At 41.9% G+C, this 17,033-nt stretch overlaps 1 protein-coding gene across 1 annotated transcript in view; it reads right to left on the reverse strand.

Moving 5' to 3' along the window:
• The window catches only part of pear1 (platelet endothelial aggregation receptor 1), a 60,035-nt gene that overhangs the window by 15,983 nt on the left and 27,019 nt on the right, over nucleotides 1-17,033 (reverse strand). Inside the window, exons 5-8 of the mRNA XM_085292697.1 lie at nucleotides 10,527-10,619; nucleotides 3,586-3,832; nucleotides 796-898; nucleotides 350-486 (exon numbers count right to left, since the gene is read on the reverse strand). Of these exons, the coding sequence (XP_085148823.1) occupies nucleotides 350-486; nucleotides 796-898; nucleotides 3,586-3,832; nucleotides 10,527-10,619 (580 nt within the window). The remainder of the gene's footprint in view (nucleotides 1-349; nucleotides 487-795; nucleotides 899-3,585; nucleotides 3,833-10,526; nucleotides 10,620-17,033) is intronic.

Raw genomic sequence — 17,033 nt, forward strand, 5'->3', positions numbered from 1 at the left:
AAACCAAATCTAAACGTTCTGCATTCCTGTGCCTCTGCTGTTTGGTTTTGCCTGAATTTTGGAGAAAAACATGCTCAAATTACTCCTGTTCACTTACAAGAAATCATAACCAGGCTGCCTTTTAATTTGAAGACAAAAAAATGGATGACAGTGTCAAAACAATTTAAAATGCTTTCTCCAGTCAAAGGTTTCAATTGTAATGTCGAGAAGACAACTTTTCTCTGTCGGTGACTAATCCAAACATTAGACGTGGCACCGGTAAGCATACTGGAGAGGCACCTGCACAGGAAAAGCAAGAAAAGGCGGAAACAACCACATGCTGTCCAAAGATCCACTTTCACTTGCTTACCTGTGACCAGTGAAACCTTTAGCACACTGACACTGTCCAGTTTCAGCGTCACATTTTCCGTTGTTGTGGCAAACACACTCCTCAGTACAGTTTGGCCCAAACCTTCCTTCTGGACATCGCTCGGTACAGACTGGACCCTGAACAGCAGAATGGAAAAATCATTAAGCACACAGAAAAACAAAAAAGACAAATGGATATAGATGCGTTATTGCAAAAATATGAACTAAAATGCCATCGGCTTCTGCACTCACTGAGAAAATAATGTGCTGTCAGATGGGCTCGCAATCAGAACAACATGTGCAAGTCATGCAAGTGCATCCTTTCAAAATGTCAGTGTTACAAAAAAGTGACTGTTTTTCCAGAATTTGAAGCCAGCTGGAACATGAAACACGAGCTAATTTAAAACCTGGCAACCTGCATGAGTAACAGAAAGCCTCAAAATATACCGTCCATCCAGGTGGGCAAGCGCAGATCCCTTTGCCTTTACAGATGCCACCATTCTGGCACGGGCATCGCGCCTGGCATTTCCTCCTACACGAGGTCTCACAGCTGGGGGGAGAAAAAAGATGGCTTAATGTCTCCTGACTGCAATTAACTGCTTTTAGCGACAAAAGACTGCATTTGTGTTGGTACATTACTCAGAAACCTGCAGTACTCATTTTCAGCTCCATTAAAAAAAAAATTGTAGAGCGGTGTTGAATATTACGCAGTTCAAAATAAACCTTATCAATCTTTAAACTTTCCAGGGTGGACTTGCAGACTCCATGAATGTGGAAGAACTGAGATGAAAAAGGCAGCTAGTTTATTCATCCTTTTGAAAACTGATTGGTGCTCAATAAAGAAGAAACATATATTTCACAAGCTATAGGACCTTCTGCCGTCTGGCAAATTTCACCGGAAATGGGTTAAAGGGCGTCTTTCACTTGGACTTATGGTTCCAGCTTTTTTTTTCTTTAATCTTGGCGAATATTTTTTTCTTTTCTTTAAGTTTCTTTTCAACTTAAAGAAAAGAAACACTTTGCAGGCATGTTCTTTATATTGTGGTTTTGTCAGCTGCACATCCATGATTTAAATCTCCCGTTTCTCTGCATCCCAAAGATGCTCTATTAGACTCAGATCTTGGGATCATTTAAACGTTGTTATGCTAAATAAAAGCTGCTCAGTATAACCTGAGCTTTGTTACATGGTGCATTATCCTGCCGGAAGCAGTCGTCAAAAGAAGGTTGCACTGTGCTCATAAATACTTGATGTTTACTTGATGCTAAGGGCCTCAAAGTGCGTCAAGAAAAATATCCAACACATCATTACAAAATCAACAACAAGCTGAAGCTTTGATCCAAAGCAAGATGGATCCATGCTTTCATGTTGTTTACACCAAACTGTCACCCTGCCATCCAAATGTCACAACAGAAACAGAGACTAATTAGATCAGGTAATATTTCCCAAACTGTTGTCATCTGATTTTGTTGGGTCAGTTTCCTGTTTTTAGCTGACAGGAGCGGCATCCAGTGTGGTCTTCTGCTGCTGTAGCCCATGTGTGTTGTGCATTGTGAAATGTTGGTCTGCGTACTTTTGTTGTAACAAGTTGTGAAAATACAGAAAAACATAATAGATCAACTTCTGGACTCAATTTTAGAATTTTTCCTGCAGTTTTTATGTCTAAAAGTAGCTGAATATGTAAAAAGAATCAAGATGATCCATCAATTCCTCTTCCGGTAATGCGGAATGTGTCTTTAACCAATCACATTAGAGATTACAACCATCGCAAGGATATTACATTTTCTAAAACGGATGATATGAAAACGCTACAAATACACACAATTATTGACCCAGATTTATCCCCTAATCTCTGTTGCCAAGCCGCCTTTTTTATTTAGCTCAAAGTGGAGTGTTGTGCTTTCACATTGGCAGAATGAGAGTTTCCACTAATGTGTAGTGGGGAAATGTTTTTACTGCTTACTCATCCTCAGGGGCATCTAAAAAACAGGGCGTAACAGATGACTCATGGAGTACAGAGTAGACCATCGGGGTCTCTTTTCAATCTTCGAATTAACTCACGGAAACAAATAAAAAGATGGATCAGCAAAGAGGAAGATGAGGGTCTAACATACCTCTGGAGAACATTCGGGTAATTAAGTAGGGTCTAATCAAGTGCTGTAATAAATGTCTCCCAAAAGAAATAACTAACAAAGTACAATATTCTAAAAATGGCTCCTAATGAAAAGGAAAATACACTGTTAACTTTTAGCAAGAGCGACTCGCAGAAGGCTGCTAAAATATCCGAACTGTTAGATGGATTGCAATCTAATTTTATACAGGCACTCATGGCTTCCCAATCCTAAATTCATCCCACCGCACCTCCATAATAAACGGGACCCAAAAAATCTGCTGCCAACGTCTCACAGAGGTCCAGGCCCCGAGGGGTCGGAGCTATTTTGGTGTGCATCTCTTCAGCATTTCTAATTAGTGTGTCAGGCATCATTCTGATTTGATTAACTTCTTGGTTACCGCTAACACAACTGCTAACAAGGTATCAATCTTCAAGCTGTATATTTTCTTGCATCCGATAACCTAAATATAGTCCCACAAATGTCTAGTGTGATCTTACTTTTGCTCACCAGACGCTTTCAGCACATTAGGATGAATATCTGCTTCGACTCTTAGGATTAATCAAGAATCTGACCATATTTCTCCATCAGAATTTCTTCCATAGCCTGGAGCTGAAAGTCGATTTTTGTACCTTACATTCCCAATAATCATCTACTAACATTTCTTCTAGTGTCACCACAAGGTTACTCACAGACTTTAGATGTGCTTTCAATATTTATTCCCCAAGCAGAAATGTGAAATAACTGCCTACCCTTTGAGTTTTAATCCAGCACCATCATGGGGCCAGAATTTGTGAGATAATTGTCAAAGTATGCAATATATACATATACAAAGTACAGACTCGGCTGCTAAGAAAATGTTAGCATTAACAGATGAAGGAAAGCTGGTGAATATGGTTAATGTCGGCACTTTGGATTTGTCATTTTGTCATCATCGTGCTTGCACAGCTGCTGTGTCTGTGAGGTGGCCTCATGCAAATCTCACCCAAGAGTCAGATTTTGAATGAAACTGAAAAGTAAGTTCTTCATAGAGAAACATTGCCAATGTCTGTAAATTTTTATCACTTTTTACAAAGTCAGTGTTGGATTTTAGAAATTTGCTAAGCTGTTTTGTTTGTTTGGACTTACTAAGTCCCTGTGAATCCATCCCGACAAATGCACTCTCCTGTTGCTTTATCGCAGGATCCTCCGGTTGCACACTTGCACCTCTGCAGACAGCGCTTCCCAAATGTGCCTGCTGGACACGACTCTTCACAGTAGCGTCCATTGAACCCTGGAGGACAGCGACATGATCCCTTCACAGGGTCGCAGAGAGCTCCGTTCTCACACTTGCACTGCTGCTTGCAGTTCGCTCCCCAGTGTTTATCGTCACAGTCTGAAAGGTCAAAGGGCAAACTCAGTATACTGAATCATGTAAAACATTAGCCTTTTCCAACATTTTTATATATCTTTTGATTTTGTTTCAAACTGAAAGAGTTAGTTCCTATATAGATCTATACCGCAATCATGGTATTGGCTTGCTCAGATCATACCTTCAGATCTCATATGGGGCACATGTAACCTGTTTCAGCCTGCTGCACAGCTTCTCCTTGTAATTGTCTGACTTAATGTCACGTCTGCTGCCATGCATGCTCTGTCATCTACTGGGGCTCTTGTTGCAGCTCTCCACGTATGACCATAGCTTTTCTATAGCTCTTAACTGCAGCCAGGGGGGTAGTAACGAAATAAATACAGGAACCTGCAACATGGGCTCCTCTTCTTTGTGTTTGTGCCGTTGTTGGTGTTTAGCTCTGGGGAATATAAAAAGATCTCATCTGGAGTGGAGTGAGGCCAAGTGTTAAAAACTTTTTTGATCCTTGATGCTTCATCTTTGTTCCCCTTTTCAAGCCAACTTTTCCAGCCATGAGCATTTGACCCACACATAACTCTCTCACCATAAGGGGATGAATCGCTGGCTTTTTTAGGACTTCCACAAGCTCGTCTCTGCATGGGCTGATGTCCCACAATCCCTTTGTGTAGACAAAGACAAACTGACGCAGGACCGTAAATGGCGCATTGAGGGGTGTTCAGAAAGAAGAAGACTAGCAACTGTTCAATGACCACAGACCCTGGAATGTCATTGAAATTCACCAATTTGCAGAGATGAGTCAGAGTAACACTGACCAATGAGAAGAGAGCACACCCTGAGATATGTTCTTCTCAACTTTGAGGGAAGCAACTGAAGCAACTGCCAACAGGAGAAATTGATACCACTGACTGGCATGTGATGAGGTGAGAAATACAAGTACAACATACATAATGATGTTCTAAAGTCTAAGTGAAACAAGCAATCACTTCATATGTGGATGAGACTTTAGGAAGAACTGGCAGGATGCAGAGCAGAGCCACGCGGCCCGATTACAGCAGATGGAAACGATGATCTTCTTTCTGCTGAAGTGGTCCTGATTGATCTCAGCTAAAAAAGGATTCAGCTCAGCTTTCAAACACGTCTTTCCAAAAATCAGACTGAGCATGTGTTTATACAGGACATCGCATTACTGTATTTATTCTGAAGAAAAGTTGTCCTTTTGTTTTGTTTTTTTCCACAACCCCCACAGCTCGTGCAGTCACACGACTGCACACACTCACACGACGGAGCTTCTCACTTTCATTGCCCACATTTTCCAGTGATTTAAACCAGTCGTTTTCCAGTAAAACCTCCTGCTTCTCTAAACAGTGAGTCAAAGCTACTCTGCGATGCTGGAAATGAAATAAAAACACCGAGTCAAAATAAAATTACACATGATTATTGAAACTTGCATACGGTGCAAGTATGATGATTTTGTGTCCGTTCTGTTGCTCCTAATTGATTTTCCTCCCCACACACTGTTATGTACGCTCAAATATATGATGTCATGGGAAACAAACAGAAACAAATGTGATTAGATTCTGTGCCCTGTTCAACAACAACAAGAGAGGGAGTGTCTGATGCCATTCTTCCTCAACCAAATCTATCCCTTTAGCTCGCAAATGTTACGTTACTGGCAGATAATTTGGAATTGGCAGGGAGATCTGCATGGAGAGGATTTTAATGGAAAATAATGCAGGAGCCTGGTGATTGGCTCTCGAGGCTTGTACGCAGAGGAAATTCACACAAGGTTTGGATTTCAGTTCATGATGAAGAGATCTTAGTCCATGGAGAGAACCCAGATTGGTCATGGGTGCATTCTTAAAATTTCTCATCAATTACCTCGACTATCTTGGACATCGGAGAAAACGTGATATCCAATAACACTGACGTAACTGATGGATGGGAGTCGGTTATCTTCTCCAGAGCTAAAAGTGTTTCCAACAATTTCACGCTGACCTGCAGTGAATCATCCTCTGCTCTGTGAGCTACACTCCATGCGTGTACGTGTCTCACTCCCACCTTTGCCGGTGTTGAACATACGCCCGAGCACGGCTTAGAAAAATACAAGGAACTGCATTGACTGTTACTCTCAGCATGTACAGCCAAATTTGTCGTGGAGCAAATCGCGCTGCCACAGACTGTAGAGTTTATTGCACTTACTCGAAGCCTCTTTTGTTTAAAAGAACTTCACTTGTTCTCTGTGTGGGCATTGGAGAAGGCAGTATGTCACGTTGAGTAACGAGAAACTCAGCTGGAGCAGCGATTATGTTTACACAGACATTCTCCAGGGCACCAGGGCAGATTTACTGAAGGGCTCTGAGAGCTGACTGCTGATACAACCAGCAGTTGTTTGAGTGAGTGGATGAAATTTACCAGAGTGGACGTGAACAGGAAGCTATAATCCCATTTTTATTAGTCTTACTGTGGAAATTGATTTTCAAGAGGATAAGTAATCTGGTTATATGTGAATTTAAACTTTCGATACAATGATTATAAATCCCTTTTGCCATGCTTGTTACTTGGGCTTTCAATATCGGATATGGACAATTTATTCTTGATATAGCTGTATAAGAGGTATCAAACATGCAGTGGTCTGATAGTGCTGCTACTGTATCAGCTGCATTCGCTCAAAGAAAAAGAAAAATGTCTTCAGTGGAGACATTGGCCTTGTTTCTGTTGCAGGAAACTGTTTCATCTGTTGCATGTTTGTGCATGCTCTTACTGCAGAAACCAGCCTGTAGGACCTCTTTCTGAGTTCTTGCCATGAGAGAAAACAAGCGCAGTCACCATTTAAGGCATGTCTGAGCTTCCCCCAAAACTGCTGAGTCTTGCTCAACGCTGATTATGAAAACTCAGAAAAAGCTTTCTTTCATGTAATCACATCCTCCTCCACATGAATGCAGTCGCATTGGGAACCCAGTACAGCTTAAATCAAGTTATGGAAACATATTTTCACATGTTAACATTAGTTGCTATGACTTTGCTCACTTGTCTCCGAACCCTCTCTTTTTCTGCTCTCTCTTTACTGCCCTCCTAGCGTAAGGGTTTTCAGGACATACATGCAGCAAATGTTTTGCTCATGTTGACATGTCTTAATTTGCACAAATATGGATTTCCCCAGCTTCCATGTAATCATAGCATGTGAAAATGTTTCTTTGCTTTGGTGTGAAAGAACAGTGAGTGCAGGCTGCTGTAATATCAAACACTAACATTTGCCAAATACAGTAGTTGGATGTTATAACCGACAATACAACTTATTAAATTGTCTCATTTTTTTTTAAACTGAACTGAACAGTCAAGCTGTTGCAGTATTGCTGCATCACATCATGAGACACATGGTTTCAGTGGAAACAGAACAGCCAAAAGGCCCAAACAGGGCTCCGTTACTCTAAATGTTCGCACCACCAAGTCTCTGCCAAACCTGCAGCGGCCAATAGAATTATCCAAAACATGATTCTGTATGTCCTTAAACACATCTAAAAAACTATGTTTGGATACGGATGCTTTAGATTTATGTCTAGTAATTTTGCAACTGTAGATGTCCACAACTGGATATTTGCTGACAACAGTTTGCAGTACAACAATGGATTAGAATCAAGTACTGCTTCCAGTTGGGAACCAGCTCTCGATTTCCATGAGAATTACATGACTCCAAGACTATCACCTCCGTTTATCAGAGCTGGCATAGTTTTCCAACAGCTGCACATTGCAAAACAATGACTTCAAACTGAGCCATTAGTAGTAGGCAGTAGAGCCTCTGCTTACCTGATTCACATGGAAGCATTTTTATTCCGTTTCTACTCAGTGTTACGAGTTTGAGAGTTAGCAGGCTCTTCTCCACACAAATATGATAATGAATCGGTTCATAATATGACACATAACAAGAATCAAATGCTATCAAACAAATCTTATCATCACTCCCTCATTGGAGATGTGATTTCTGAGCTCCCAGCTGGCTGAGTCCTTCATCAGTTAATTATTCACATCTGTTTGTTTCACGTACTTTAGCCAACCTATGTCCAGCACTGATTTAATCATTATAATAGAGTCAAAATTGGCCAAACGTTGATGTCAAGGGAGCATTGAAGGCCCATTTTCCTTTCTAATTGTTTGCATCTGTGAACCTGCCCTGTGCCTGATAGGTTATCACAGTAACACATGCAGAAATGATGGCCTTCAATTTTGAACTATGAAATATCTGAGAAACACATTTTCTCAACTTTGATTAGAGAAATTTATCCTACAGAATAAAAGTGTGGCGGGGGAGGCTGGGATGAAGTTGGTACGGAGGAGAGCTGGTAAAGGTGGTTGAGTTTAAAAATCTAGGATCAACCACCCAAAAAACAGACAGTCCACAAGAAAAATGAAGAAGACAGTGCAGGCAGGATGGAGCTGAGTGTCAGGGGTGATGTGTGACAGAAGGACAGCTGCAAGAGTGAAAGAGAAGGTTTCCAAGATGGCAGTGAGACCTGCTGTGATGTTTGGTTTGGGGATGGTGGCGCTGACAGAAAAACAGGAGGCCGAGCTGGAGGTGAGTGACCAGGATGGACAAGATTAGAAAAGACTGGTGTTAGACAGACAGTTTGAACAAGTGCAGAGGAGAGAGTGGATATACTGGACAAAGCATAATAAAGACAGAGCTTCCAGGCAGGAGGAAAAAAGGAAGACCACAGAGTCATGGATGTAGTGAAGGAGGACATGGAGAGACTTGGTGTTACATAAGAGGATGCTAATAATAGGGTGAGATGGAAGCAGATGAGCCCCTGTGGTGACCAATAAAAGGAAGCAGCCATATATATATATATATACAGTTTTTTTTAATCAAAGTGACATTATCCTAAATTGCAAACCTTAAATATGGATTTTCACGGGATCACACGGCTCTTATGCACCTCACACTTGCATACATACACATGAATGATCCTATAAAACAAACCTTGCTACTCAACTTGTGGCAGTAAAACTACAAAACAAGCTTAAATTATAAATTAATTTGAGTTCTTATTGATATTTCAGTGGCATTGGCGTTCTGTCCCTGCGTATGTACAGCATTAAAAATAGTTAATCTTGTAAAAAAGAATTTCTAAATAAAGTTAAACAGAAAATCCTCCTCCCTTCTGAGTTGAAGATATGACTATTTAGCCACAGGACGAGTCATTAATTTGACCACTACTGTGATTCAAACTGGAATCTGCATTACTGCATGCAAGTAAAGCCACTAACTGCTGCACGCTTCAGAGCTGGCATGTGTTCAGTATCCTTTATGAAGAATGCAGACAGACACGATGGGAACATTCTTCCTTTTCCCGTGTGTATTGTCCAAGCAGCGCCTTGGGTTTTGCTTGCATCCAAAGTCCACATAATCTCCTGATCACCTAACAAGCAGCACTCACTGGTGATTTTTGGAATTCACCCTTCAGGGTCCCTGAAAAACCTGCTGGGAGCTAGAAAATCTATCCGTGAGGAATACCAGAGGCTTCATTGCCTGTTTGTCCATTTCATCCCAACCCCCTCCTCTATTTTTTTGTCACGCTGAGCCATGTCCCCTTCTAAATCTAGTCTCTATATTCAGAATGTTTTCAGTATGAAAACATTAGGCCCCTCTCCTCTTTCCCACAGCTAACTAGCTCAACACACAGGCATCCAGGAAGTGTGGGGTCATATTTTGCCAAGAAAGACTCCATTACAGGAGCCAAGAAGAAAAAGGAGTGGAAGAGGAGAAAAGAAAAGAAGAAACTTAAAGTGTGGGTTAGGGTAGCAGGGAGGTGTAAGAAGAGACAGAGAGAAGTGAGCCATGCAAAAGAAGGAGAGTGGGGTAACATTTTCCATTTCCTCTTCCCATCATCCCACTGTCAAGGCATCAACCGCTACCCGCTAAAGCTAATTCCTGCTCTCTGCAAACGAATGGGGGAAAACAGAAGAGGGGGGGGCTGTGTACTGTTGACCCAGCTGAGTGCGATGAAATGGGCCTGAATATAGTGGAAAACGGGGGAAACAGGAGCCCCTTAAAAATGCAGCTCTGAGTTCACACTCCACTGTTTGGATGATCAAATTTAAAAAGATTTCAAAAAAGGCAAACAGGGTTAGATTCACGACTCTCAGTGGTTATATAACCATTTCTGCTGACTTCAGTTCTGTAACAGGAGCCAAAAAGTGCAGCAGGATCAGCCTTAACTCTTCTTTATGGACTCCTTTCTGTGCATGAAACAGGACTTATCTTACCACCTCTTCACTGCTTGTGTTTGTAGGTAGTGATTGTTTTATTCCTTTTATTTTGACAGCACATGTCTGCTTTTTTAAGAAAAGCTGACTTGACATTGCTTCTTCTTTTTTTGTCAGTAACCGTGAACGAACGTTGGAGGTTCAGCTCAGCCTCCTTGTGGACTAGTAAACTGGTTTCTGGACTGAGTCTGATATAAATGAGTCACTGCTGTGCATGCAGTAATGCTCCCTTGCTGTTTCCATTGGAGAGGCTTCAGTGTGTGATGGAGAGGTGTATGTGAAGATCAGCCACTTGACTAATGGCCATTGCTCATTTCCTGTTGTGAATGTGAAGTGTATTTTTTTCTGTGGAGCTGAAGGGAAAGGGAAAGAGACGAAAGCAACAGGAGAAACAGCAAATGAGAGAAGAGACGAGAGTGAGGAAATGTCTGTAAGCGAGAGGAAGGCTGATTCATACCACTGGAGCAGTCATCTCCTCGCCAGCCTCCCTCGCACTGGCAGCGATCTGGAGCGACACACCGGCCGTGGACGCACTCCTTAGTGCAGCGAGCTGTTGGTGAGAAGGAACAGAATTAGAAACAGATTTGTGGAGAAGGGTCAGGGTTTTAAAGAAGCTTTAATGTTTACGTTATCTCAAGCTTTTGGCCAGAAAATTGGATAATGTCACAAAAGCACAGTCGTTTTTTATTTAACCAGGTTCCACTGAGGCTGGTGACCTCTTTTTCCAGAGAGACCCGCCAAGTGCTTTCAATCAGGACGATCCAACATCAGGCACGCAAATAAAACTGTTGTAAAAACCAGGTTACAAAGTATGAGGGCACAAAGAAAATGAAGACTTACTAAAAGACAGGTGTGTGTATGAAAAATTGACATGCGCAGTTTTTAAAAAGCAATGCATAAACCTGCATTCTTTCTATCTGCAAGCAAGGGGTGATCAGTCTGGTGCAGGAAGTAGTCCGTTTATAAATGAGAGAAAATGACGCTCACTAAACACCAGATTATGGTCTCAGCGGCAGGTTTGACTTCTGTATTTTATTGTAAATTTCAAATCCATCTCGTCACATACAATAGGCCCCATCGTATCTTAAAGACCCATGTATCAGCCCAACACTTCACTCTCAGACTGCTTGTGTTTCCAAGAATTTCTAAAAGTGGAATGGGAGGCAGAGCGCTCAGCTATCAGCTCCGGGTTTGGTTTCAGGAGACAAACGCCCTCTCTGAGAGTCTGCCTTCTAAAGAATAGCCTTCAAACTTTCCATGTTTGATAAAGCATATAGTTAGGGTTGGATATAATGACCCTAGACCATCCCGTAGTTATGCTGCCATCCATTCAGCCATGCCCAGTGACTTCCCATGACGCACTAGGTTTTTCTTCTCCACACCTATTTCATTCTCCATGTGTTTATATTACTACTGGATATCATCAGATTTTATCTTCTGACAACCGTGTGTGTTCTTTCCTGTCTCTTTATGTCAACCAGTGGTGGCAGATGGCTGCCCCTCCCTGAGCATGGTTCTGCTGGAAGCCTCTTCCTGTGGAGAGGGAGTTCTTCTTTCCCACAGTGGCCAAGTGTTGCACTATGAAACTGTCTGATTGTTGAGGTTTTCTTTCTAATTCTGTAGGAGCTTTACCGACAATATACAGCACCTTAAGGTGACCATTGTTGTGAACTGGCTTTATATAAATAAAACTGAACTAAACTGAAGGTTTGGGGTTTATTTTAAAAATTATAGACCAATAAGTTACCTTCCAACTTAACCTTTCAAATCACTGCAAAACAACTGATCCTAAAAAAAACTAAAAACATATCTTTCTTTATGGTACAGACTGAAGCCATTCACATGCAAACAACCATTTATTTAATTAATAGTCTGATATGTTGCTTTTTTCAGTCAGTCTGGTATCACTGCAAAATCCCTTCACATCATAGCTCAGCCAAGGTATCCTTGGTAGAAGTATCCCCATGCGCTTACCTGCTGCTCTCTGGCAGGTAGCTCCAAGCCCTCCTGGGTTTTAAATGCACCTTAGAACACACATGCATCAACACTACAATGAGCGGGTGGAGGGAGGTTTGGAGTCTTCTCTCACCCCCGTTCTCTGCGACCTGCTGGAGCGGGGGGGCTAGGAGGAGGAGTTGGCTGTCCGACTGCGGTCTGGAGTGTGGGGCCTCCCTGCTGCTGCGGAGTCGGGGCGGTCTGCCTCCCCCCACCGCAGGGAAAAGGGTAACACCACCTGGGTCTGGGTGCAGTTCCCCCCCTCCAGGGGCAAGGGTACCTAGACCCGGGGCTTAGAGTACGCTTGGGGAGTGTGATCGTGTGTACAACGTCTCTTTATGTCTGTCTCCAGGTTGGTTGAGTGTGGAGTAAGTGCATATGAGAGCATGAGGGTGGGAATGGATGTTTGTATCTGTGTGTGCCTGTATGTCTGTGTCTATATGTCAGGTTGGGTATCAGACGCCACCTCTCTGGGGACATCTCAGGCCCTCCAAGGTATGGAGGCCTATCTCCCCCTACCACCACTTCCCCTGCCAGTGGCGGACTCCCTCAGGTGTCGGTGTGTTGGTGGTTCTTTGTGTCTGGGGGTGGGCGTCCAGGTACACACCGGCTCACTCCTTGGCGGCCGCTTATCGGGGCCTGGAGCCTGGGGCTCGCTCGGGCCACTTCGGAGGTGGGGTGCCCCCGGCCTCGGGGCCTGGGGCTCGGTCACTCAGGCACGGCTGGCTGCCGGCGGAGCTCACGGGCGCGTCACTGCAACTCCCCCTGGCTTCTGCTCCGCGGCTGCTGAGTGAGCCCTCATCTGGGACTCTCCTCAGCTTTTTCTGGGACAGTGGCGCAGCTGCCCCTCTGTTGGTCTTCCTTGGTCTCTTGTGTTCTGGGGGCCTCTGGATGTCTGGAGTTTTGATCTCCTCCATACCTGCTTCATGCCCTGGAGGACGGGGCTGTGGCCCCCCCACACCCTCTAGCAGATTATTACATGAAGGAACCTTTTAAAAAACAAAAAACAAGCGCGTCCATGCTCACAGGTGTACACACGGGTGATCACACCCACAAACTACACCCTTTTTGGCTCCTACCTCAAAGCACACTGTGTTCTGTTGATCTTATGTGCTGCACAATAATGTTTAATATTTAGTATTTACTGTCATATTCCCATATATCATTGTGATGTTGTTTATTCTATTACTCTTGTTCTCTTCTGCTTGTTTTCTTTTTTCTTTCTCAGCAGGTGACCCAGGTGATCGATATATGCATTTTTTTTTCTTTTTTTCCTCTTTTTCTGCTCATTCTGTTGGTTTTTGGTTTTTGCCCTTCTCCCCCACCCCTCTTCTCAGCTGTTTATCTTTCCCTCTTTCTTTCTCCCCTTCTTTCCCCCAGTCAAGTCTGTCCCATATTCAGTAAGTGAAAATAAAATAAACAATAAAAGGTGAATCAAATGGACCATTATGGCAAGGCTGGGATGGTCAGTTTGGTAAAGTAAATCCGTTGGGCATCTTTCTTTGCCTTTAGACAACAATTCTGATGGCAAAAGAGCCAAACGGGACAGGCAAAAAAAAAGAAAAAAAAAAAAAGAAGTATCCCTTGTTATCATGCTTGGTTTCAATAAACCGAGGTGGTGATGATCAAAATGACCAACTCAAGGCTTTAAAACCAGAGTCCATTAACCAGTTGGTGATGTTGCATTACCTATGTCCGTCTTTTATATACAGTCCAGACTAAAAGAACAATTTACTGCTAGGTTAGTTAAGCCTTTTACCTAAAGGATACCACATATTTAACTCAATTTGTTTCTGCAAACTCATACTGGCTGCAGTAGCAAACATACTGTTTTCTCTTCATACGCTGGAACAGGCAGCGGGAGATGTGTCTTGGGAGATTATGATTGGACGATGAGCTCCATGAAATCACTCCGAAGATATGAGGGTAGTTTGTCCAGCATGGCCTCGTAAATAAAAACATACCCATGACTCAAGAGCGAGATGGCCGGCCAACAGCAGACTACAGGACACGGCGATGAGTTATTGGTTTAAAAGTTAGACTTGATGCGCTGTGATGAGTCCGGTTTACAGAGACATTGCAGTGATATGTGAATAAGACGTTGTCGTAATCAATGGCAGCAAAAAGCTTTTTCCTGGCTTTGAAAGAACAAACTCACTTTCACTCAAATCAAGTTTGAGTCAGAGTCACTGTCTGCCACTGAAGACTGCAAGAAACAAGCTGAAGTAAAGAAAACAATTAAACTGCAGATTATTTTGTGGAATCATTGTGTAAAAGTCTGCAAAATCTCTTTAAAGTAAAACAAATAAAAAATAACAGATGACTTTCCAGAAGCTGGGACGACATCTTCAGACGTCTTCTGTGCAGCTCCAAAGATATTCAGTTTGCAATGATGCAAAACAGAAGTGCAACAAATCATCACAAAAATGACAAATTGATTTTCTACTGCTTAGTTCATTGATTGATTAATCCTTGCAGCTAAGCTTTTTCCATTTCCATTTTTTGTAAGATTCCAGAGTTACTAATTATGCTTCATGTCGGCATGATTTTGTTCTTTTAATCATTAAACACCATGAAATAGATTTCAAAGCAACAAATCCGAGTTGTTTATACAATCAAAATCTATTCAACTGTATTATTTCCCTGTAAATGTATTCCACCCATCGTAAGCGGCGCACGAGCTGCCAGCTCGACAGCTGGGCTCAACCATGCAATTGAAAGCTCCAGCGTTAAGATGCCATTCAGACTGTCAAGGAGCTTCCTTGTAAAAAGAGTCTCTCAGCTGTGCGCAAGCCAACATCATAAATGGCTCTGCTGTTAATTAAGTGAATTCAAACATGCATTTATGACTGGAGACTACAAATCTCTTTAATTTTTTTGTTACAAAAGCGTTTTCTCTGCTGACAGCAACGTGCTGCGAATGCACATGTTTTTCTTTCAATTCAAACTCAATAAACAGTAATTTTACTGATTACTTTTTCCCCTTTAATTGAAGGCATGCGGATACTGGGGGAGGGAAACTTGGGGATCTAACATGTCATCAAACGAACAAGGTAAACATAATTATAGGTAATTATATATATTTAGAAAAAAAACACTACATTGTACAGAAACTGGGTTCAGAGCTATAGATGACACGTCGATGGAGGATATTTCAATTACAAAGCTCAAAACATGCTCATCTGGTTCCGTTCTGGCCTTTCTCGTGTCAGTCATGAAAATCAGAGGTTGGGCTAAAGGTGGCACACAATAGGCAACCGTAAACGCATATTATCTCTGCTGGGCGACAAGCATCCGTCTACAAAATGTCAGTTTTTCAAGCACAAAGCACGCAAGCCTTCTTATTATCATACTTTACTCCTAAGATCATCCAGCGATGAATGGGAAGGTCTGTGAAGCTACTGCAGAATTTCCTCAAACCATGCAGCCTCACGAGTGGTTTCGTGTTATTTATATCTGTCGCTGCTGTTTGTAAGCAATAAGAGAGTGTCAGTGCGCTGCTGACAGCTGCAACAGTTTCAACCTATGCGACGACACTGATCAGTCACATTGTTTAAACCAGCCAAGAAGAGAGTAGCAGCCATGTGGAGAGAGACACAAAGCTCCCGATTAAACCTGCGTCATGTTTCAGGCAAGTGATTGAAGCAAATACCAACAGGACTGAAGAAACTGTTGACTGTGGTAAATACACTACAGAGCGTCACCTTTGCAACATCAGTTGGTTACTAACTAACCATCAGCTACAAAGTGATGCACAATGGGTGAATTGCTTTGCAGATCAGGGTTTAAATGTGCACATATTTACTGCTTTCTTGCAAATTTTAGCCCTTTGCATTAGAATACTTCTTAATAAAGAAGTACTATAACCTTATGTAATATTTACTCATGTCTTAAATTCAATGTGTTTCGTGCCTGAATTCCATTATATCAGTATGTCCAGAGAGCTGACATACTGAGTCTGGACCAATAGAAACATGTCCTTGTATGATGACAGTTGGGTCTCTTCATCGGTGGTAATACACTCAAACAAATATTTTAACCCAGAATGCTGACTTTAACTAACTTTTCATTTTGTTACATAAGTACAATGGAAAATGTTACATTTAATGATATCTGGTCAAATTAAATTGACTTGATTTGTATACATTCAAATCATATTTTCCTTAATGATTAATTACTTGATTTAATATATTTCAGTTTTATTTCACTCACATTTATTGCTTTGTGTCCATGAGGGCAAAGAATTATTGTTTTGAGTGTATCATGAACAACTTTTATATTATTAAAAATACTTTTTTAATATAAACTGACAAACTCAGGCGCCCCACCTTTGTGTGAAAAAGCCGATAACTTCAAACTTCCACCTACAGAGTCTTATTTCTACAAGTGGGGTTAATATTGTGTCTCCCTTGTACCAACAAACCCACTCTGCCCCTTCAGGGCATGGATGGTGGATTTCTGAGTCGTGTGGCTTGCAATGTGAAGCCACAGAAAATTGGGTATGTACCAGTTTATTCCTTGGATGCTCAGTCAGACGGGGATCTTGAGAGGTTGGAGGCAGATTTGGCATATTGGGATCTTTGTCATGTTCCTCAAGCTGGTTCTGAGCAATTTACATTACATTGTTGGGCAAACTGTCCTGGTGGGAGAGGCTGCTGTGGGTGATGAGCGTGTCACACTGTTTAGGTGTACATACACCTTGAGTAACATCTTCATGAGCAAGAAGAACCATGTTTTTCAGCAGAACATTAGATAATGATGAGATTATGAGTTTACCTGTTAAGTTGTTTTGTTTTTGCAGTTCAAATTGTGATGGCATTTAAAAGAGCACCAAATACTTCCACGTATATTTAAGTTGGGGTCATTTAGATGTACAGCAATTATAAGACAACATGATTATACAATACCTGAGGCACAAATCAAATCAATGTGGATGAAAGTTTTAACTTTAATTAAAATGAAGCTGTAA

The sequence above is a fragment of the Mchenga conophoros genome, linkage group LG11 (assembly GCF_057382185.1).
Source record: "Mchenga conophoros isolate Kocher_MC1m ecotype Shallow Benthic linkage group LG11, M_conophoros_male_GT1.1, whole genome shotgun sequence".
Lineage (NCBI taxonomy): Eukaryota > Metazoa > Chordata > Actinopteri > Cichliformes > Cichlidae > Mchenga > Mchenga conophoros.